At 39.0% G+C, this 24,023-nt stretch overlaps 1 protein-coding gene and 1 long non-coding RNA gene across 2 annotated transcripts in view; one reads left to right on the top strand and one right to left on the bottom strand.

The window, feature by feature from the left end:
• Window positions 1–13,157, top strand: part of LOC131383249 (uncharacterized) — a 34,194-nt gene extending 21,037 nt beyond the window's left edge. Inside the window, exons 3-4 of the long non-coding RNA XR_009213134.1 lie at window positions 3,169–4,025; window positions 12,404–13,157. This is a non-coding gene — a long non-coding RNA (uncharacterized LOC131383249). The remainder of the gene's footprint in view (window positions 1–3,168; window positions 4,026–12,403) is intronic.
• SLC9C1 (solute carrier family 9 member C1) overlaps window positions 1–24,023 on the bottom strand; it is a 175,937-nt gene that overhangs the window by 9,196 nt on the left and 142,718 nt on the right. Inside the window, 2 exon segments of the mRNA XM_032755066.2 lie at window positions 1,404–1,494; window positions 4,686–4,738. Coding sequence (XP_032610957.1) covers window positions 1,441–1,494; window positions 4,686–4,738 — 107 coding nt within the window. The 3' untranslated portion in view covers window positions 1,404–1,440.

Raw genomic sequence — 24,023 nt, 5'->3', positions numbered from 1 at the left:
GCATGGCTCTCCAGTAGAAAGATGAGTCACAAAGGGAAGCTCTCTACTTCTCTCATATACTGGGGCTTCACTCACTTTTATGAGGTAGATACTGTCATGGGAGTGCTGTTTGCCGGTGTTCTTCTCTCTGGGATCTGGGGTGTCCCTCATGATTCCAGTGGATTCCCATCTTCCTTCTTGAATTGTAGCTCACAGAGATAATTTTTATGCACTATCTTGCTATTTCCAAGTGGCTGAGGCACACTGAAAGCCTCTAATCTGCCATTAAATTCATCTTGCAAATACTTTTTCATAGGGTATTTTAAGCTTTTAAATCTACTTTTAAACATGGCCATATTTTAAAATATGGAGGTGGCATGGAAGAAATATATATATATATATATATATTTTTTTTTTTTTTTTTGAGATGAAGTCTCACTCTGTTGCCCAGGCTGAAATGCAATGGCATGATCTCGACTCACTGCATCCTCCGCTGCCCAGGTTCAAGTGATTCTCCTGCCTCAGCCTCCTGAGTAGCTGGGATTACAGGCATCTACCACAGCGCCCGGCTAATTTTTGTATTTTTAATAGAGATGGGGTTTCACCACCTTGGTCAGGCTGGTCTTGAACTCCTGACCTCGTGATCCACCTGCCTTGGCCTACCAAAGTGCTGGGATTACAGGCGTGAGCCACCGCGCCCAGCCTGAAGAATTACATTTTTAAAATGGAGATAAACCTATTTATCTGATGGCTTTTATTTTTTAACTTAGTGATATGGTTTATGTAACATAAAATCATATAAAGCATACACACACAAATATTTCCCCATAGACACATTTTGAACAGTTAACTGTCAGACTGTCCTTCTCATTGTTCCCCAAAGGTCTTGCTTTCTTTTATCCTCTCTTGTGAACATCTTCTTCCTTTCTTTACAAAGACTTTGCCCATTCTCACAGCCAGCCATTTCTCTCTTGAATGCCTTTAACTTCAGCTGGTGTTATCCACAGTGTATCTTTTATGGTAGTTTAATTGCCTTCTGGTAGGTTTTGTCTTCTTAACTAGAACATAAACACTTGAGAATTGAAGTCATAACTTATCTTTTTATATCTTCCAACAGTACACGGTAGCCTGAAAAATAACCTGCTAAATTGAGAGCAGCCAGTGTTGCATGTGAGATTAAGTACCAGTATATAGAGAGGAAACCAGAATATTATGAAGTTTTCAGAAACCTAGATAAAGGAGTCGTATTTTAAAGTTAATTCTCTAAATTACAACTTAGAAACACTGTAATTAGAAGAATCATCTGACTAGTGGAAAGAGTTATAATTCACACTGTCACATAAAGGGCGAGTAACTTTGGCTCAGTCTGTATCTCCAGGGACAGATGTGCTCCTGATCCTGTTGAGGAAACCAGAGTGGCTTACCTGACTTTCCTTAGGTTTAAACATTCTAGGGGACTCCTTACAGTTGAACTTTGTCACTGAGATCATCAAGAAAATGTGCAGGCTCTTGCATCTAGAAATTGAGACAGGAGATAGGACTCAAATTCTGAGACTGTTAATAAGGGTCAGACTTACAAAGCAGGGCTGGTAGAATTCAGTCCACAGAGCAGGGAGCAAGGCTGGGGACTCCTGGCAGTGGCAGCACTGTGTGCTCCATCCTGGGATTCAAAACAGTTTGTTACTTGATGTGATGATAGGCCTTTTGAAGGGGGCCTGCCCCTCCACACCTGTGGGTATTTCTCGCAAGGTGGAGACGAGAGACTGAGAAAAGAAATAAGACACAGAGACAAAGTATAGAGGAAGAAAAGTGGGCCCAGGGGACCTGCACTCAGCATAGGGAGGACCCGCACCGGCACTGGTCTCTGAGTTCCCTCAGTATTTATTGATCACTATCTCTACCATCTCGGAGAGGGGGATGTGGCAGGACTATAGGGTAATGGTGGGTAAAGGGTCAACAGGAAAACATGTGAGCAAAGGACTCTGTGTCTAAATAAGTTTAAGGAAAGGTGCTGTGCCTCGATGTGCACGTATGCCAGATTTATGTTTGACTTTACACAAACATCTCAGTGCAGTAAAGAGCAGTATTGCTACCAGCATGTCTCACCTCCAGCCATAAGGCGGTTTTCTCCTATCTCATAAAATAGAATGTACGATCAGGTTTTACATCGAGACATTCCATTCCCAGGGACAAGCAGGAGACAGATGCCTTCCTCTTATCTCAACTGCAAAGATGCCTTCCTCTTATCTCAACTGCAAAGAAGCCTTCCTCTTTCACTAATCCTCCTCAGCACAGACCCTGTATTGGTGTCAGGCTGTGGAACGGTCAGGTCTTTCCCTTCCCATGAGGCGATATCTCAGGCTGTCTCAGTGGGGAGAAACCTTGGACAATACCTAGGATTTCTTGGGCAGAGGTCTGTGCGACCTACTGCAGTGCGTTGTGTCCCTGGGTACTCGAGACTGAAGAATGGCGATGACTTTTACCAAGCATACTGCCTGCAAACACATTTTTAACAAAGCACATCCTGCGCAGCCCTAAATCCATTAAACCTTGAGTCAATACAGCACATGTTTTTGCAAGCACAGGGTTGGGGCCAGGGTTACAGATTAGCAGCATCTCAAGGCAGAAGAATTTTTCTTAGTACAGCTCAAAATGGAGTTTCTTATGTCTTCCTTTTTCTAGATAGACACAATAACGGTCTGATCTATCTTTCTTTCCCCCACACCTTTGATGGACTTTTTATTATGTAAAGGGAAAGCCACAGTCCTGGGATGGTAATAATGAGGAAAGGGTTTGGGATCCTGGGAAGAGAGCTGACTCTAACACAGCCAGGATCTAACTGCAGGGAGAAGAAGCATCTACTAAACAACACAATTTGATGATTTTCTTTATATGTCTTAATAGCTAATGTTCCTGTCATTTAACAAACTTTCATTTTCACACTCCTGCTTCATTAACAACCACCATGCCATCATTTTTTTTAATTGATGGAAAAGCAGCATTTTTTGAGGCTAGGTACATGAAAAACATTAGCTTTCCTTCTTCGATCCCTCCAAATATGCTATTAAGGCAGCATTGTTAAAAAAAAAAAATGGTCTTGTCAGTGGGCTCTAGAAGTCATCTAATATTTTATTTTAAATGTCCTCCTCATCTACTTTTCTATTGTTTTTTCCCTTTGTTATTCTCTAGCCTTCAGGAGCAGCTGTGTTTGGAAGAATTGGAATAGGTGCATGTATCCATGTTTTTTAGAGAATATGGGAAGAGACAAAGATGTTTGGAGAAATAGTTTCCTGTATTAAGAAGGGGTGAGCCAAGAATAATGGAAACTGTGTGTAGGAATTGCTTGTTTGTGCCAAGAACTGTGCAATGTACTTTTCATTTCTTTGATCTTTACAGAGGTGGGTATTGCTATTATCACTCTTTTATAGATGAAAAAATGATGCTTATGTAGGTTAAAAAATTTGCCCAAGGTCACATGGCTATTAAGTGGTAGAATCTGAGTCAATTCCAGAAAGTCTCTTACCAGAACCCAGATTCTTGACCCTTATGCTATTCTGCCATGAATTCCATTCAACAGGCAATAAATAGGAAAGGTTTGAGGAAACTTTTTCCCAAGAAGTCTCCAAAATCCTTTTGGGAGAGAGTGAACATCCTTCTTTCATGAGGGATGGAAACTTGGGTACTGGAGAAGAGTGTTGTCCTCTTAAAAGCCAGGGCACTTGGATGAGGAACATCTTCAACTTATCACAGAGCCTATGATCATCTTTTATTCAACATATATTTGTGAGGAGATGTTGGGGATAAAAGGAGTGTCTGTTCTCAGAGGTTTATGTCTAGTGCTAATAGAACAAATAGGCTTAATTGATGTAAAATATGTATTTAACAACGAAATATACAATTTTATGGCTTGTGTATTCATAGCAGACATTTATCAGATTCTGAGTATTATAATCAGCTTCTTCTGGAGCAATATAACCAACTTGGCAGAGACTCAAACTAAAAATGAACTCTCCATTGCATCTGGAGTCCATACGATTCAGACACAGGTAGGATGATGTAGATTTGGTGGGGTATTTTCATTATATTTCTCTCTGCTCAGTTTCAGTTCCAGAGTCCTATAGTGTTTCATAGCTTGGAATCCTATTGTGAAGTTGGCTCAAGATTTTGAGGATCTCAAGATCCCCAGGGTCATAGAGGAATATGAGATTGATCAACATTTGTGAATAATTTAGGTTAGCCGGGATATATTTTATTAGAGCATTTATTATTGAGCTCCTTCTTTCTGTCATGCACTGTGAACACAGGGCAAACTGCTTTCAGGCTTAAAGATCCCAAATGCATAGCTGAGGTAGCACTGAAAGGATTAAGGTCAGTCCAGATTTTGGCACTCCAACGGGGAGTGGAAAGGGCTTGGGTGTGCTACAACTGTAGCCATCCTGGTAGTGCCTGGTTGCTAACGTGATTCAAGACAGGTCTTCTGGCATCCCTTGAACTTCATTTTTCTTTGTCATTTCTCTAATACTTCCCTAAAAATAAGTATAATTTCCACTGTACCCAGTGCTAAAATAAGTGTTTTACACCAAAATCTACAAAATGACTAGCAGATGAACTTTTTCAGAATAAGAGAAACACATTGGTAGTTTCCATAAATTCTAGACTCTCTTTTACCCAAAATAAAACTTTTAGAAAGGCTGCTTTAAATTTACCTCCTTAACATTTGTTTCTTCTTGAATGCCTTCTTCCAATGTTCCAGCTGAACCTGATTAAAAAAAAAAAAACAGTGTTAATTCAACCACTGAAGCAAGTGACTATTTCTGTTAGTCCAACTATCAGATTAGATCAGATTCAAATCACACTCAGGATCTGTGATCTGAAATTGGTGGTAATCTCATTTGGTTAAAAAAAAAGGGGTCACATTTTAAAAAGTGATTATAAGTCTTTTATTATGGAGATTATATGATAAATGTGCAAAAAGTTTGGAAAGTAGAGCTACAAAATCATCTATCATTCCAATATCCCAAAATACTTTTATATTAATATGTATTGAGGATCAGGCATGTTGCTAGCAATGAGGATACATAAGAAAGCAAAAGAGTTAAGATGCATGTCTTCTAGGAGTTTTAAGTTAGTAAAACAGACAGACTAGCAAACATACAAAGAAATATGACGTGGTAAAAACAGGACTGTGTGTATGTTGGGCTATGGGAGCATGCAGGAGAGTCACATAGTGCAGTTTTGTGAATTTTGGATGTATTAGTGATGGCTGCTTGGAGAAAAAGGTGAGATTTCAAGGATAAGGAGTTAGCTCCATGAAATGAGGAGATGTGGGGAAGAGGATGTATAGAGAATTTCAGGAAAAATGAACAACATGGGGAAAGGCTCAGGAATGGGAGGCCACCAGGTGTACCATTTGTAGTTTGCTATGGCTAGGTTTTAAAGAGTGGGGAGAGGAGGTATCAGGTGAACCATTTGTAGTTTGCTATAGCTAGGTTTTAAAGAGTGGGGAGAGGAGGTAGCAGGTGAAAGTGCAGATGGTGAAGGGCCCAAAACCATGCCCTGTATATGCTTAATCATTTTTAAAAGCAGAGAATCAAGGTATTTTATTTTAATTTTTTTGGCAATTTAAATATTTTATTGATATATATTAGTTGTACCTATTTTGGGGGTACATATAATATTTTGATGCCCGTATACAATGTGTAAATATCAAATCAGAATAATTGGGATATCCATCACCTCAAACATTTATCCTTTTTTTGTGTGTTGGGAACATTACAATTCTCTTCTGGCTATTTGGAAATATACAATATATTTTTTAACTATAATTACTGTACTATTGAATACTAGAACTTATCCCCTCTAACTGTATTTTTTGTGTAGCCCTTAGTCAACTTCTCTTCATCATCTCCTTTCCCTTTCCTTCTCAGTCTTTGATAACTATCATGATACTCTATACTTCTATGAGATCCACTTTTTTAGTGCCCACAGATGAGTGAGAACATGTCGCATTTGTCTTTCTGTGCCTGGATTATTTAGCTTAAGAGAATGACCTCTAGTTTCAAACATATTGCAGCGAATGAGAGAATTTTATTGTTTTTTTAATGGCTAGATAATATTCCATTGTGTATATACACATATGCACACATACACACTGCATTTTCTTTATCCATTTGTTGATGAACACATGTTGATTTCATATCTTGGGTGTTGTGAACAGTGCTGCAATAAACATGGGAGTGAAGACATTGCTTCAACATACTGATTTTATTTCTTTTGAATATATACCCAGCAGTGGGATTGATAGATCATATGGTAATTCTATTTTTAGTTTGTTTTTTTTTTTAAAGAAACCCTGTACAGTTTTCCATAATGGCTGTACTACTTTACATTCCCACCAATAGTGTACAGGTATTCCCTTTTCTTGGTATATTTGCCAGTATTTTAAATTTTTTGTCTTTTTGACAGTAGTCATTCTAACTAAGGTGAAATGATATCTCATTATGGTTTTGATTTGCATTTCTCTATTTTTAGTGATGTTGAGCATTTTTTCGTATATCTGTTGGTCATTTGCATGACTTCTTTTGATAAATGTCTCTTCAGATCTTTTGCGCATTTAAAAATTGAGTACTTGTGTTTTTGCTATTGAGTTATGTTCCTTATATATTCTGGTTATTAATACCATATCAGATGAATAGTTTGCAAATATTTTGTTATTCTGTAAGTTGTCTCTTCACTTTGTAGACTGTTTCCTTTGTTGTGCAGAAGTTTTTAGCTTGATATAATCCCACTTGTTTATTTTGGCTTTGGTTGTCTGTTCTTTTGTGGCCTGAAGCAAAAAAATCTTCAGGCCAATGTCCTATAGCATTTTCCCAACTTTTTTTTGCAGTTTTACAGTTTTAGGTCTTAAATTTAAGTCTCTAATCCATTTTGAGTTGTTTTTTTCTATATGATAATAGATGGGAAGCTTGTTTCATTCTTCTGCATATGGATGTCCAGTTTTTCTAGCACCAATTATTAAAGAGACTGTCCTTTTCCCAATATATGTTCTTGGTGCTTTTGTTGAAAATCAGTTGGCTATCAGTGCATGGATTTATTTCTGGGTTCTTTATTCTGCTCCATTGATCTATGTATCTGTTTTTATGCCAGTACCATACTATTTTGGTAATTGTAGCTTTGTAGTATAATTTGAAATCGGGTAATGTGATGCCTCTGGTTTTGTTCTTTTTCCTCAAGACTGCTGCGGCTATTCAGGGTCTTTTGTGGTTCCCTATGGATTTTAGGATTTTTTTTCTATGTCTGTGGAGAATGCCATTGGTATTTTGATAGGCCTTGCTTTGAATTTATAGATTGCTTTGGGTAGTATAGACCACTTTAACAACATTAATTATTCCAATCTATGAACATGGAATATCTTTTAATTTTTTGTGCACCTTCTTTGATTTCTTTCAAGAGTGTTTTATAGTTTTTCTTGTAGAGATCTTTCACTTCTTAAGTTAAATTTATTCCTAGGTATTTTATTTTTTTTTAGCTATTGTAAATAGGATTGCTTTCTTCATTTCTTTTTTAGACTGATCACTGTTAGCCTATATAAATGCTACTGACTTTTTGTATGTTGATTTTGTATCCTGCAATTTTACTGGATTTATCAGTTTTAAGAGTTTTTGGTGTGGAGTCCTTAGGTTTTTCTAAGGATGCTATCATGTCGTCTGCAAATGAGAATACTTTGACTTCTTCCTTTCAATTTGGATGCCTTTATTTTTTTCTCTTGCCTAATTGCTCTGGCTTGGACCACCAGTACTATGTTGAATAGTGATAAAAGTGGACATCCTTGTTTTGCTCCAGATCTTCGTGGAAAAGCTTTTTTAAATTCTTTCCTGTTTAATATGTTATTAGTTGAGAGTTTGCCATATATGTCACATTTATTGTGTTGAGGTATGTTCCTTCTATATTCAATTTGTTGATGATTTTTATTATGAAAGGATGTTGAATTTTATTGAATACTTATTCTGCATTTACTGAAATGATCATAGGGTTTTCATCCTTGATTCTGTTGATGTAATACATCACATTTATTGATTTGTATATGTTGAACCATCTGTGCATCCTTGAGATGAATCCCACTTGATCATGATGAATGACCTTTTTAATATATTGTTGAATTTTGTTTGCTAGTATTTTGTTGAGGATTTTTGCATCTATGTTGATCAAGGATATTGGCCTGTAGTTTTCTATTTTTCCTGCGTCCTTGTCTGCTTTTGGTATCAGGATGATGCTGGCCTAGTGGAATAAATTTAAAAGTATTTCTTTCTCTTCTAGTTTTTGATATAGTTTAAGTAGAATTGATATTAGTTATTATTTAAATATTCATTACAATTCAGTAGTGAACCCATTAAATCCTAGGGTTTTCTTTAATGGGAGACTTTTTATTATGGCTTTGATCTTGTCATGTGTTATTGGTCTGTACAGGTGTTCTATTTCTTCATGTTTCAATTTTGATAGGTTGTATGTGTCCAGGAATTTATCCATTTCTTCTAGGTTTTCCAATTTGTTCACATATAATTTTTCATAGTAGTCTATGATGATCCTTTGTATTTCTGTGGTATCAGTTGCAATCTTTACTTTTTATTTCTGGTTTTATTTGTCTGGGGTTTATCTCTTTTTCTTAGTCTAGATAAGGTTTTGTTAATTATCTTTTTTAAAAAACAAAATTTTTTTGCTAAATTTTAAAATCATTATTATTTCCAATTTTATTTATTTATGCTCATTTATTATTTCTTCTCTTCTACTAATTTTGGATTTGGTTTGTTCTTGCTTTCAAGTTCCCTGAGGTGTGTCATTAGATTTTTTTTAGGTGTTTCTATTTTGGGAGTGTGGGTATTTATTGCTATAGACTTCCCACTTAGTATTAGTTTTGCTATATCTCATAGGCTCTGAAATTTTGTGTTTCCATTTTCATTTATTTCAATAAATTAAAATAAATTTTTCCTTTAATTTCTAAATTGATCCATTGGTCATCTAGGTGCATGTTTTTTTAAATTTCATGTATTTACACAGTTTCCATAGTTCCTCCTCTGATTGATTTCTAGTTTTATCCCATTGTGGTCAGAAAAGATATTTGATATAGTTTTGACTTTTTAAAAATCGTTGAGACTTGTTTTGTGGCTTAACATGTGGCCTATCCTGGAGAATATTCCATGTGCTGATAAGAAAAATGTATATTCTGCAGCAGTTGAATGAAATACTCTGTAAATGTCTGTTAGGCTCATTTGGTGTAGGGTCTAGTTTAACTCCAATGTTTGTTAATTTTCTGTCTTGATAATCTGCCCATTGCTGTAACTGGGGTGTTGAAGTCCCCTACTACTATTGTATTGCAGTCCACCTCTCCCTTTAGATCTCTTAATATTTGCTTTACATATCTGGGGACTGATGTTTAGCGCATACGTATATTGGCAATTGTTAGATCCTCTTGTTTAATTGACCCTTTTTTATTATATAATGACCTTTTTTGTTCTTTTTTTTTGTAAAGATTTCGATTTAAGGTCCATTTTATCTGATATAAGTATAGCTATTCTTCCTCTTTTGGTTTCTGTTTGCATAGAATATTTTATTCTATCCTCTCATTTTCAGTGTACATGTATCTTTATAGGCAAAGAGTTCTTCTCATAGGCAGCATATAGTTGGGTTTTATTTTTTTAATTTATGAAGCCATGCTTTGTCTTTTAATTGGAGAATGTAGTCCATTTACATTCATTGTTACTACTAATAGGTAAGGACTTACTACTGCCACTGTCTTGTTTTCTAGTTGTTTTGTAACTATTCTCTTTCTTCCTTTCTTACTATCTTCCATTGTGTTTAGTTATTTTTTTCTGGTAGTATGTTTTAAATAAGTTATTTAAAACTAATGCCAACTTAACTTTGATTGCAAAAAAGAGACAGAAGAAACAAACACACAAACAAAGACATCTGTACACATTAATTCCCAACTTACCCCACATTTTGATTTTTAATGTCACAACTTGCATTTTATATTGCTTATCTCTTTAAAATTGTTGTAGTTAGTATTATTTTAAATATTTTGTCTTTTATTCTTCTTAGTAGGGATATAAGTGATTCACACACCATGATTACCATATTAGTGTAACAATCACATTGATATCATTTTCTTTCTATTTGAAGAATTTCCTTTAGCATTTCTTATAGGACAGGTCTGGTAGTGATAAATCCCCTCAAGTTTTTTTTTTTTTTTTGGTCTGGGAAAGTCCTTATTTCTCCTTTCTTTCTGAAGTTTAGCTTTTCTGAGTACAGTATTCATGCTTGGCAGATTTTTTTTTTTTCTTCAGCACTTTGAATATATCTTTCTACTCCTCCTGGCCTGTAAGGTTTCTGTTGAGAAGTCTGCTTTCAGGCATATTGGATTTCCCTTACATATTATTTCCTTCTTTTTTTTCCTCATTGCTTTTGCTCAAAAGTCCCTTTTCCTTTCTTTATCTTTGGCTTTTGAGTACCTGATTATAATGTTTTGGGGTATTCTTATATGAGTTAAATCTGATTGATGACTTAATCTTTTTGTATCTAGATATTTATCTCCTTGTCCAGGTTTGTAAAGTTTTCTGTTATTATTTATTAAAACAAACTTTATACAACTTTTTCTTTCTCAGTTCCCTTTTTAACTTCAAAAACCAAAATATTTGTTCTTTAGATGTTGTCACCTAGACCTTGTAAGATATCTTTATTCTTTTTTTTATTCTTTTTCTCCTCTGACTGTATTTTCAACTGGACTGTCTTCAACTTCACTGATTCCTTCTTCTATTTGATCAATTCTGCTGTTGATGGTTTTTCATTAATTTTATTTTTCAGCTTTAGGACTTATGTTTGATTTTTTAAATTTTTGATCTCTGTTAAATTTCATTGATAAATTTCTGAATTCATTCAGTGTTTTCTTGAAGTTCAGAGAGTTTCCTTAAAATGTTTTCTTGAATTCTTTGAGAGATCACACATCTCCATCACTTTGGGGTTGGTTTCTGACATCTTATTTTGTGCATTTGGTGAGGTCATATTTCTCTCAATATTCCTGATGCTTGTGGACATGTACATTGAGGGATTAGGTATTTATTTTAGTCTCCACAGTTTGCCTTTGCCTGTCTCTGTCTGTCTTTGGAGAGCCTTCCATGGATTCTGGCAGACTGATTGTTTAGTTACCTGAATCTGTGATCACTGCAGCCCTCTCAGCACTAGAGTATGCTCTAAGCCCAGGCTTACCAAGATTCTCACAAGGATTTCAAGGCTGATGTGGTTTTAAGGCCCAGATGGACCTGGGGAAGACCCAGGGAGGGTTCTGGGGTTGTGTGGGAGTGCTGGTCTGGAATCTGAGTTCAGAAGACTGTCCCAATGGCCCAGATGGATGTGACTCTCTGCCCATCTCTGCATGGATATGTTGGGTCCCTGATTGCAGTGAGAGGGTTGAAGTTGGGCCAGCCGCAGTGGCTCATGCCTGTAATCCCAACACTGAGAGGCTGAGGTGGGAGAACTGCTTGAGTCCAAGAGTTCAAGGCTGCCGTGAGACACGATTGCACCACTGCACTTCAGCATGGGCAACAGAGGGGTTGAAGTTGAGGCTGGGCCCCCTTGGGATTTGCCAGAGAAAGGAGGTTGATAGGCCCGTATTGTTGGCTTAGATGGGCATGCATCACCCAGCAGGTGCCTGCACAAGCAAGGCAGTTCCTTGACTGTAGCTGGAGGAGCCAGAGCTGAGACTGTCCCCTCAGGATCTGCTGTGGGACAGAGGCTGGAGAGGTCAGTCTTGCTTCAGAGTAGTGCACATTACCCAGCACAGATAGGATAGCTCTCTGATGTAGCAGGACGGGACAAAGTTGAGACAGAGCCCTCTGGGGATCTGCTGTGAGATAGAGGCTGGCATGCCTGTCACATCAGTTCAGATAGGTATGTGTTTCCCAGTAGGTCCCTGAACAGATGGGATAGTTCCCTGACTGCAGTAAGAAGGGCTGGAGCTCAGATTGGGTTGATTGGGGATCTGCTGTGGGACACAGGCTGGAGACTCTTTGTCTTATTGCTTCAGAGGGGCATGCCTTGCAGGTTTCAGCACAGATGGGATAGTTTACTGGTTGCAGTGGGAGGAGCCAGACCTGAGACGTGGTGCCATCAGGATCTGCTGTGAGTTGGAGGTCGGCAAGCCTGTCAGGGAGGCTCAGACTCCCAGGTTGTGTGATATGGGTGATTCTCTCTCTGGATCCTTGTGTGAACAGCTCTGAGCTGGGACCTCAGCTGAGAGTGGTTGAAGCCAAACCACAGGGAAACTTTCAGGTTCATCACTGAGATAGATGTTAGCAGGCAGATGAGTTTCTCTGCCAAGGCACAAGTATGCATGATACATCTTGGATTCCTTGACAGATGGTTTTGGTTGCAGGCTCAAGACCAAATGAGGAAGGAGCCAAGCCCCTTGGAGGACAGGACAATTTCAAGACTTGAATGTGGAAGCAAGCTTGTAGTATCAACTACCTGGAGTCAATCTGCTTCTCAAAATGATGCTCCTAGGTTGTGAGCTACATGAAGACTTTACAAACTCCTACCTAAATTTTGAGGCTCCTGCAGAGAGGCTTTGGGCCATGTATGGGTACAGAATTTTTTTTGTGTGGGATATATGAATGTATTACCTTCTATTCCATTATCTTGGTTATGCCACTCTGTATATGCTTAATCTTAAGGTCAGTGGGGACCACACAGTGGCAGTATTTTGTGTCCACATAGATGCAAAATTATATGATTGTACATAATAAAGATTAAACTCATTTACATTAGTAATATAATGTTATATTCTTGGTATTTTTACTTGACGTATATCACTGGTTTTTCTCTAACGTTTAGTTTAGGTTTGGGGGTACATGTGAATAGTTTGTTACAAATGTAAACACGTTGTCACAGAAGTTTATTGTGTATATTATTTCATCACCCAGGTATTAAGCCTAGTACCCAATAGTTATCTTTTCTGCTCTTCTCCTTCCTCCCATCCTCCTCCTTCAAGTAGACCCCAGTGTCTGCTATTTCTTTCCTTGTATCACTGTTTTTCAAAAGTTATAATACGGAAAATCAAGTTCTGAATGCTTATATAACATTCAATCACATTGACTGATGTACTGATTTAGTTAACCATTCATTCATCATTGTACATTTTTATTATTTCTTATGTTTTATTTTTAAAATATGCTCAATTATCATTTTCTTTTTTAGCTTTATATCTTTAGGATAAACATTTAGACATCATATTATTTAGTCAAAGGATATAAACACTTTTATGTCTTTTGGAATCTCCTGATAAATTTACTTTATTGTTTACATTGCTATTAATAAAGTAAGAATATGTATCAAATTCACTACATTCTTTTTGGTTGAGAGGTATTATAATTCTTATAAAATTTCACAAATCAAATAGACCAAATATATAATTTGTTTCTGTAAACATTAACAACGTTGAACATTTTCCACATTGTGTTTTCTTTTTTTTTTTTTAATTATACTTTAAGTTTTAGGGTACACGTGCACAACGTGCAGGTTAGTTACATATGTATACATGTGCGATGTTGGTGTGCTGCACCCAGTAACTCATCATTTAACATTAGGCATATCGCCACATGCTATTCCCTCCCCCCACCCCCCACCCCACAACAGTCCCCGGTGTGTGATGTTCCCCTTCCTGTGTCCATGTGTTGTCATTGTTCAATTCCCACCTATGACTGAGAACATGCAGTGTTTGGTTTTTTGTCCTTGTGATAGTTTGCTAAGAATGATGGTTTCCAGCTTCATCCGTGTCCCTACAAAGGACATGAACTCATCCTTTTTTATGGCTGCATAGTATTCCATGGTGTATATGTGCCACATTTTCTTAATCCAGTCTATCATTGATGGACATTTGGGTTGGTTCCAAGTCTTTGCTATTGTGAATAGTGCCACAATAAACATACGTGTGCAGGTGTCTTTATAGCAGCATGATTTATAATCCTTTGGGTATATACCCAGTAATGGGATGGCTGGGTCAAATGGTATTTCTAGTTCTAGATCCCTGAGGAATCGCCACACTGACTTCCAAAATGATTGAACTGGTTTACAGTCCCACTAACAGTGTAAAAGTGTTCCTATTTCTCCACATCCTCTCCAGCACCTGTTGTTTCCTGACTTTTTAATGATCGCCATTCTAACTGGTGTGAGATGGTATCTCATTATGGTTTTGATTTGCATTTCTCTGATGGCCAGTGATGATGAACATTTTTTCATGTGTCTTTTGGCTGCATAAATATCTTCTTTTGAGAAGTGTCTGTTCATATCGTTTGTACATTTTTTGATGGGGTTGTTTGTTTTTTTCTTGTAAATTTGTTTGAGTTCATTGTAGATTATGGATATTAGCCCTTTGTCAGATGAGTAGATTGCAAAAAATTTTCTCCCATTCTGTAGGTTGCCTGTTCACTCTGATGGTAGTTTCTTTTGCTGTGCAGAAGCTCTTTAGTTTAATTAGATCCCATTTGTCAATTTTGGCTTTTCTTGCCACTGCTTTTGGTGTTTTAGTCATGAAGTCCTTGCCTATGCCTATGTCTTGAATGGTATTGCCTAGGTTTTCTTAGGGTTTTTATGGTTTTAGGTCTAACATTTAAATCTTTAATCCATCTTGAATTAATTTTTGTATAAGATGTAAGGGAGGGATCCAGTTTCAGCTTTCTACATATGGCTAGCCAGTTTTCCCAGCACCATTTGTTAAATAGGGAATCCTTTCCCCATTTCTTGTTTTTGTCAGGTTTGTCAAAGATCAGATGGTTGTAGATATGTGGCATTATTTCTGAAGGGTCTGTTCTGTTCCATTGGTCTATATCTCTGTTTTGGTACCAGTACCATGCTGTTTTGGTTACTATAGCCTTGTAGTATAGTTTGAAGTCAGGTAGCGTGATGCCTCCAGCTTTGTTCTTTTGGCTTAGGATTGACTTGGCAATGTGGGCTCTTTTTTGGTTCCATATGAACTTTAAAGTAATTTTTTCCAATTCTGTTTAGAAAGTCATTGGTAGCTTGATGGGGATGGCACTGAGTCTATAAATTACCTTGGGCAGTATGGCCATTTTCATGATATTGATTCTTCCTACCCATGAGCATGAAATCTTCTTCCATTTGTTTGTATCCTCTTTTATTTCATTGAGCAGTGGTTTGTAGTTCTCCTTGAAGAGGTCCTTCACATCCCTTGTAAGTTGGATTCCTAGGTATTTTATTCTCTTTGAAGCAATTGTGAATGGGAGTTCACTCATGATTTGGCTCTCTGTTTGTCTGTTATTGGTGTATAAGAATGCTTATGATTTTTGCACATTGATTTTGTATCCTGATACTTTGCTGAAGTTGCCTATCAGCTTAAGGAGATTTTGGGCTGAGACAATGGGGTTTTCTAGATATACAATCATGTCATCTGCAAACAGGGACAATTTGACTTCCTCTTTTCCTAATTGAATACCCTTTATTTCCTTCTCCTGCCTGATTGCCCTGGCCAGAACTTCCAACAGTATGTTGAATAGGAGTGGTGAGAGAGGGCATCCTGTCTTGTGCCAGTTTTCAAAGGGAATGCTTCCAGTTTTTGCCCATTCAGTATGATATTGGCTATGGGTTTGTCATAGATAGCTATTATTATTTTGAGATACGTCCCATGAATACCTAATTTATTGAGAGTTTTTAGCATGGAGCATTGTTGAATTTTGTCGATGGCCTTTTCTGCATCTATTCAGATAATCATATGGTTTTTGTCATTGGTTCTGTTTATATGCTGGATTATGTTTATTGATTTGCATATGTTGAACCAGCCTTGCATCCCAGGGATGAAGCCCACTTGATCATGGTGGATAAGCTTTTTGTTGTGCTGCTGGATTTGGTTTGCCAGTATTTTATTGAGGATTTTTGCATCGATGTTCATCAGGGATATTGGTCTAAAATTCTCTTTTTTGTTGTGTCTCTGCCAGGCTTTGGTATCAGGATGATGCTGGCCTCATAAAATGAGTTAGGGAGGATTCCCTCTTTTTCTATTGATTGGAATAGTTTCAGAAGGAATGGTGCCAGCTCCTCCTTGTACCTCTGGTAGAATTCGGCTGTGAATCCGTCTGGTCCTGGACTTTTTTTGGTTGGTCAGCTATTAATTATTGCCTCAATTTCAGAGCCTGTTATTGGTCTATTCCGAGATTCAACTTCTTCCTGCTTTAGTCTTGGGAGGGTGTATGTGTCGAGGAATTCATCCATTTCTTGTAGATTTTCTAGTTTATTTGCGTAGAGGTGTTTACAGTATTCTCTGATGGTAGTTTGTATTTCTGTGGGATCGGTAGTGATATCCCCTTTATCATTTTTTATTGCGTCTATTTGATTATTTTCTCTTTTCTTCTTTATTAGTCTTGCTAGTGTTCTATCAATTTTGTTTATCTTTTCAAAAAGCAGCGCCTGTATTCATTGATTTTTTGAAGGGTTTTTTGTGTCTCTATTTCCTTCAGTTCTGCTCTGATCTTAGTTATTTCTTGCCTTCTGCTAGCTTTTGAATGTGTTTGCTCTTGCTTCTCTAGTTCTTTTAATTGTGATGTTAGCATGTCAATTTTAGATCTTTCCTGCTTTCTCTTGTGGTCATTTAGTGCTATAAATTTCCCTCTACACACTGCTTTGAATGTGTCCCAGAGATTCTGGTATGTTGTGTCTTTGTTCTCATCGGTTTCAAAGAACATCTTTATTTCTGCCTTCATTTCGTTATGTACCCAGTAGTCATTCAGGAGCAAGTTGTTCCGTTTCCATGTAGTTGAGCAGTTTTGAGTGAGTTCCTTAATCCAGAGTTCTAGTTTGATTGCCCTGTGGTCTGAGAGGCAGTTTGTTATAATTTCTGTTCTTTTACATTTGCTGAGGAGTTCTTTACTTCCAACTATGTGGTCAATTTTGGAATAAGTGTGGTGTGGTGCTTAGAAGAATGTATATTCTGTTGATTTGGGGTGGAGAGTTCTGTAGATGTGTATTAGGTCCACTTGGTGCAGAGCTGAGTTCAGTTCCTGGATATCCTTGTTAACTTTTTGTCTCATTGATCGGTCTAATGTTGACAGTGGGGTGTTAAAGTCTCCCATTATTATTGTGTGGGAGTCTAAGTCTCTTTGTAGGTCTCTAAGGACTTGCTTTATGAATCTGGATGCTCCTGTATTGGGTGCATATATATTTAGGATAGTTAGCTCCTCTTGTTTAATTGATCCCTTTACCATTATGTAATGGCCTTCTTTCTCTCTTTTGATCTCTGTTTTATCAGAGACTAGGATTGCAACCCCTGCTTTTTTTGTTTTTCATTTGCTTGGTAGATCTTCCTCCATCCCTTTATTTTGATCCTATGTGTGTCTCTGTACATGAGATGGGTTTCCTGAATACAGCACACTGATGGGTCTTGACTCTTTATCCAATTTGCCAGTCTGTGTCTTTTAATTGGAGCATTTAGCCCATTTACATTTAAGATTAATATTGTTATGTGTGAATTTGATCCTGTCATTATGATGTTAGCTGGTTAATTTGCTCACTAGTTGATGCAGTTTCTTCCTAGACTCAATGGTCTGTAGAATTTGGCATGTTTTTGCAGTGGCTGGTACTGATTGCTCCTTTCCATGTTTAGTGCTTCCTTCAGGAGCTCTTGTAGGGCAGGCTTGGTGGTGACAAAATCTCTCAGCATTTGCTTGTCTGTAAAGGATTTTATTTCTCCTTCACTTATGAAGCTTAGTTTGGCTAGATATGAAATTCTGGGTTGAAAATTCTTTTCTTTAAGAATGTTGAATATTGGCCCCCACTCTTTTCTGGCTTGTAGAGTTTCTGCTGAGAGATCCGCTATTAGTCTGATGGGCTTCCCTTTGTGGGTAACCTGACCTTTCTCTCTTGCTGCCGTTAACTTTTTTTCCTTCATTTCAACCTTGGCGAATCTGAGAATTATGTGTCTTGGGGTTGCTCTTCTCGAGGAATATCTTTGTGGCGTTCTCTCTATTTCTTGAATTTGAATGTTGGCCTGCCTTGCTAGATTGGGGAAGTTCTCCTGTATAATATCCTGCAGAGTGTTTTCCAACTTGGTTCCATTCTCCCGGTCACTTTCAGGTATACCCATCAGACGTAGATTGGGTCTTTTCACATAGTCCCATATTTCTTGGAGGCTTTGTTCATTTCTTTTTATTCCTTTTTCTCTCAACTTCTCTTCTCGCTTCATTTCATTCATTTGATCTTCCCTCACTGATACCCTTTCTTCCAGTTGATTGAGTCGGCTACTGAGGCTTGTGCATTCGTCACATAGTTCTCGTACCTTGGTTTTCATCTCCATCAGGTCCTTTAAGGACTTCTCTGCATTGGTTATTCTAGTTAGCCATTCGTCTAATTTTTTTTCAAGGTTTTTAACTTCTTTGCCATGGGTCAAACTTCCTCCTTTAGCTCGGAGATGTTTGATCTCTCAACTCGTCAAAGTCATTCTCCGTCAAGCTTTGTTCCATTGCTGGTGAGGAGCAGCGTTCCTTTGGAGGAGGAGAGGCACTGTGATTTTTAGAGTTTCCCATTTTTCTGCTCTGTTTTTTCCCTATCTTTGTGGTTTTATCTGCCTTTGGTCTTTGATGATGGTGACGTACAGATGGGGTTTTGGTGTGGATATCCTTTCTGTTTGTTATTTTTCCTTCTAACAGTCAGGACCCTCAGCTGCAGGTCTGTTGGAGTTTGCTGGAGGTCCACTCCAGACGCTGTTTGCCTAGGTATCAGCAGTGGAGGCTGTACAATAGCAGATACTGGTGAACAGCAAATGTTCCTGCCTGATCATTCCTCTGGAAGTTTTGTCTCAGAGGAGTACCCGGCCATGTGAGGTGTCAGTCTGTCCCTACTGAGGGGTACCTCCCAGTTAGGCTACTCAGGGTTCAAGGACCCACTTGAGGAGGCAGTCTGTCCATTTTCAGATGTCCAGCTGCATGCTGGCAGAACCACTACTCTCTTCAAAGCTGTCAGAGAGGGACATTTAAGTCTGCAGAGGATTCTGCTGCCTTTTGTTTGGCAATGCCCTGCCCCCAGAGTTGGCGTCTACAGAAGCAGGGAGGCCTCCTTGAGCTGTGGTGGGCTCCACCCAGTTCAAGCTTCCTGGCTGCTTTGTTTACCTACTCAAGCCTCCTCCAGCCTTGCTGCTGCCTTGCAGTTTGATCTCAGACTGCTGTGCTAGCAATGAGTGAGGCTCCGTGGGCATAGGACCCTCCGAGCCAGGCGCGGGATATAATCTCCTGGTGTGCCGTTTGCTAAGACCTTTGGAAAAGCACAGTATTAGGGTGGGAGTGACCTGATTTTCCAGGTGCCGTCTGTCACCCCTTTCTTTGACTAGGGTAGGGAATTCCCTGACCCCTTGCACTTCCCAGGTGAGGCAATGCCTCACCCTGCTTCGGCTCATGCTCAGTGCGCTGCAGTCACTTTCTGACATTCCCCAGTGAGACAAACTCAGTACCTCAGTTGGAAATGCATAAATCACCTGTCTTCTGCGTCACTCACACTGGGAGCTGAAGACTGGAGTCTAGCTATTTCTTTAAATGTTAAATGTGCATCCTTCGAGCTGGAGAGTTCCACATGGCTGGGGAGGCCTCAAGAAACTTACAATCATGGTGGACAGCACCTCTTCACAGGGCAGCAGGAGAAAGAATCCCACATTGTGTTTTCAGCGCAAGTTTTCACCTGTGAATTGTCTTTGGTTGATCTCTTGATTGGTAATATTTTTTATAGATACAAATTGATTTCTATATTTCTAAATTTTGAACATTATTTCTCCTTTAATGAATTGATCAATTAAATTCTATTATTATTACTTATTCAATAATTTTTAAATTTTTAAAATTTATCTCAAAATTCAATTTAAAATTTTCAATTTAAAATTGAAAATTTAGGGGTGGAGCCAAGATGGCCGAATAGGAACAGCTCCGGTCTCCAGCTCCCAGCCCCAGCGACACAGAAGACGGATGATTTTTGCATTTCTGCTTGAGGTACCGGTTTCATCTCACTAGGGAGTGCCTAACAGTGGGTGCAGGACAGTCAGTGAAGCGCACTGTGCGCGAGCCGAAGCAGGGCGAGGCATTACCTCACTCGGGAAGCTCAAGGGGTCAGGGAGTTCCCTTTCCTAGTCAAAGAAAGGGGAAACAGACGGCACCTGGAATATCGGGTCAGTCCCACCCCAATACTGCGCTTTTCCAACGGGCCTGGAAAACGGCACACTAGGAGATTGTGTCCCGCACCTGGCTCGGAGGGTCCTGTGCCCACGGAGTCTCGCTGATTGCTAGCACAGCAGTCTGAGATCAAGCTGCAAGGCGGCAGCGAGGCTGGGGGAGGGGTGCCCGCCATTGCCCAGGCTTGCTTAGGTAAACAAAGCAGCCAGGAAGCTCGAACTGGGTGGAGCCCACCACAGCTCAAGGAGGCCTGCCTGCCTCTATAGGCTCCACCTCTGGGGGCAGGGCACAGACAAACAAAAACTCAGCAAGAACCTCCACAGACTTAAAGGTCCCTGTCTGACTGACAGCTTTGAAGAGAGTAGTGGTTCTCCCAGCACGCAGCTGGAGATCTGAGAACGGACAGACTGCCTCCTAAAGTGGGTCCCTCACCCCTGAGCAGCCTAACTGGGAGGCACCCCCCCAGTAGGGACAGACTGACACCTCATTCAACCGGGTACTCCTCTGAGACAAAACTTTCAGAGGAACTATCAGACAGCTGAATTTGTGGTCTCACGAAAATCCGCTGTTCTGCAGCCACCACTGCTGACACCCAGCCAAACAGGGTCTGGAGTGGACCTCTAGTAAACTCCAACAGACCTGCAGCTGAGGGTCCTGTCTGGTAGAAGGAAAACTAACAAACAGAAAGGACATCCACACCAAAAACCCATCTGTACATCACCATCATCAAAGACCAAAAGTAGATAAAACCACAAAGATGGGGAAAAAACAGAACAAAAAAACTGGAAACTCTAAAAAACAGAGCACCTCTCCTCCTCCAAAGGAACGCAGTTCCTCACCAGCAACGGAACAAAGCTGGATGGAGGATGACTTTGATGAGTTGAGAGAAGAAGGCTTCAGACGATCAAACTACTCTGAGCTACGAGAGGAAATTCAAAACAATAGCAAAGAAGTTAAAAACTTTGAAAAAATATTAGAAGAATGGATAACTAGAATAACCAATGGAGAGAAGGGCTTAAAGGAGCTGATGGAGCTGAAAGCCAAGTTTCGAGAACTACGCGAAGATTGCAGAAGCCTCAGTAGCAGATGCGATCAACTGGAAGAAAGGGTATCGCTGATGGAAGATGAAATGAATGAAATGAAGAGAGAAGGGAAGTTTAGAGAAAAAAGAATAAAAAGAAATGAACAAAGCCTCCGAGAAATTTGGGACTATGTGAAAAGACCAAACCTACGTCTGATTGGTGTACCTGAAAATGATGGGGAGAATGGAACCAAGTTGGAAAACACTCTGCAAGATATTATCCAGGAGAACTTCCCCAATCTAGCAAGGCAGGCCAGCATTCAGATTCAGGAAATACAGAGAACGCCACAAAGATACTCCTCGAGAAGGGCAACTCCAAGACACATAATTGTCAGATTCACCAAAGTTGAAATGAAGGAAAAAATGTTAAGGGCAGCCAGAGAGAAAGGTCGGGTTACCCACAAAGGGAAGCCCATCAGACTAACAGCTGATCTCTCAGCAGAAACTCTACAAGCCAGAAGAGAGTGGGGGCCGATATTCAACATTCTTAAAGAAAAGAATTTTCAACCCAGAATTTCCTATCCCGCCAAACTAAGCTTCATAAGTGAAGAAGAAATAAAATACTTTACAGACAAGCAAACGCTGAGTGATTTTGTCACCACCAGGCCTGCCCTAAAAGAGCTCCTGAAGGAAGCACTAAACATGGAAAGGAACAACCGGTACCAGCCACTGCAAAAACATGCCAAATTGTAAAGACCATCGAGGCTAGGAAGAAACAATAGCAACTAACGAGCAAAATAACCAACTAACATCATAATGACAGGATCAGATTCACACATAACAATATTAACGTTAAATGTAAATGGGCTAAATGCTCCAATCAAAAGACACAAACTGGCAAACTGGATAAGGAGTCAGGACCCATCAGTGTGCTGTATTCAGGAAACCCATCTCACGTGCAGAGACACACATAGACTCAAAATAAAGGGATGGAGGAAGATCTATCAAGCAACTGGAAAACAAAAAAAGGCAGGGGTTGCAATCCTAGTCTCTGATAAAATAGACTTTAAACCAACAAAGATCAAAAGAGACAAAGAAGGCCATTACATAATGGTAAAGGGATCAATTCAACAAGAAGAGCTAACTATCCTAAATATATATGCACCCAACACAGGAGCACCCAGATTCATAAAGCAAGTCCTCAGTGACCTACAAAGGGACTTAAACTCCCACACAATAATAATGGGAGATTTTAACACCCCACTGTCAGCATTAGACAGATCAATGAGACAGAAAGTTAACAAGGATATCCAGGAATTGAACTCAGCTCTACATAAAGTGGACCTAATAGACATCTACAGAACTCTCCACCCCAAGTCAACAGAATATACATTTTTTTCAGCACCACACCACACCTATTCCAAAATTGACCACATAGTTGGAAGTAAAGCTCTCCTCAGCAAATGTAAAAGAACAGAAATTATAACAAACTGTCTCTCAGACCACAGTGCAATCAAACTAGAACTCAGGATTAAGAAATTCACTCAAAACCGCTCAACTACATGGAAACTGAACAACCTGCTCCTGAATGACTATTGGGTACATAATGAAATGAAGGCAGAAATAAAGATGTTCTTTGAAACCAACGAGAACAAAGATACAACATACCAGAATCTCTGGGACACATTCAAAGCAGTGTGTAGAGGGAAATCTATAGCACTAAATGCCCACAAGAGAAAGCAGGAAAGATCCAAAATTGACACCCTAACATCACAATTAAAAGAACTAGAAAAGCAAGAGCAAACACATTCAAAAGCTAGCAGAAGGCTAGAAATAACTAAAATCAGAGCAGAACTGAAGGAAATAGAGACACAAAAAACCCTTCAAAAAATTAATGAATCCAGGAGCTGGTTTTTTGAAAAGATCAACAAAATTGATGGACCGCTAGCAAGACTAATAAAGAAGAAAAGAGAGAAGAATCAAATAGATGCAATAAAAAACGAAAAAGGGGATATCACCACCGATCCCACAGAAATACAATCTACCATCAGAGAATACTACAAACACATCTATGCAAATAAACTAGAAAATCTAGAAGAAATGGATAAATTCCTCGACAAATACACCCTCCCAAGACTAAACCAGGAAGAAGTTGAATCTCTGAATAGACCAATAACAGGTTCTGAAATTGTGGCAATAATCAATAGCTTACCAACCAAAAAGAGTGCAGGACCTGACGGATTCACAGCTGAATTCTACCAGAGGTACAAGGAGGAACTGGTACCATTCCTTCTGAAACTATTCCAATCGATAGAAAAAGAGGGAATCCTCCCTAACACATTTTATGAAGCCAGCATCGTCCTGATACCAAAACCTGGCAGAGACATAACCAAAAAAGAGAATTTCAGACCAATATCCTTGATGAACATTGATGCAAAAATCCTCAATAAAATACTGGCAAACTGAATCCAGCAGCACATCAAAAAGCTTATCCACCATGATCAAGTGGGCTTCATCCCTGGGATGCAAGGCTGGTTCAACATACGCAAATCAATAAATGTAATCCAGCATATAAACAGAACCAAAGACAAAAACCACATGGTTATCTCAATAGATGCAGAAAAGGCCTTTGACAAAATTCAACAACCCTTCATGCTAAAAACTCTCAATAAATTAGGTATTGATGGGACGTATCTCAAAATAATAAGAGCTATCTATGACAAACCCACAGCCAATATCATACTGAATGGGCAAAAACTGGAAGCATTCCCTCTGAAAACTGGCACAAGACAGGGATGCCCTCTCTCACCGCTCCT

This window comes from Hylobates moloch, unplaced genomic scaffold, assembly GCF_009828535.3.
Source record: "Hylobates moloch isolate HMO894 unplaced genomic scaffold, HMol_V3 SCAFFOLD_4, whole genome shotgun sequence".
Taxonomy (NCBI): Eukaryota; Metazoa; Chordata; class Mammalia; order Primates; family Hylobatidae; genus Hylobates; species Hylobates moloch.
Note: the sequence above shows the minus strand (reverse complement) of the source record. Positions and strands in the feature narration are given on the sequence as shown.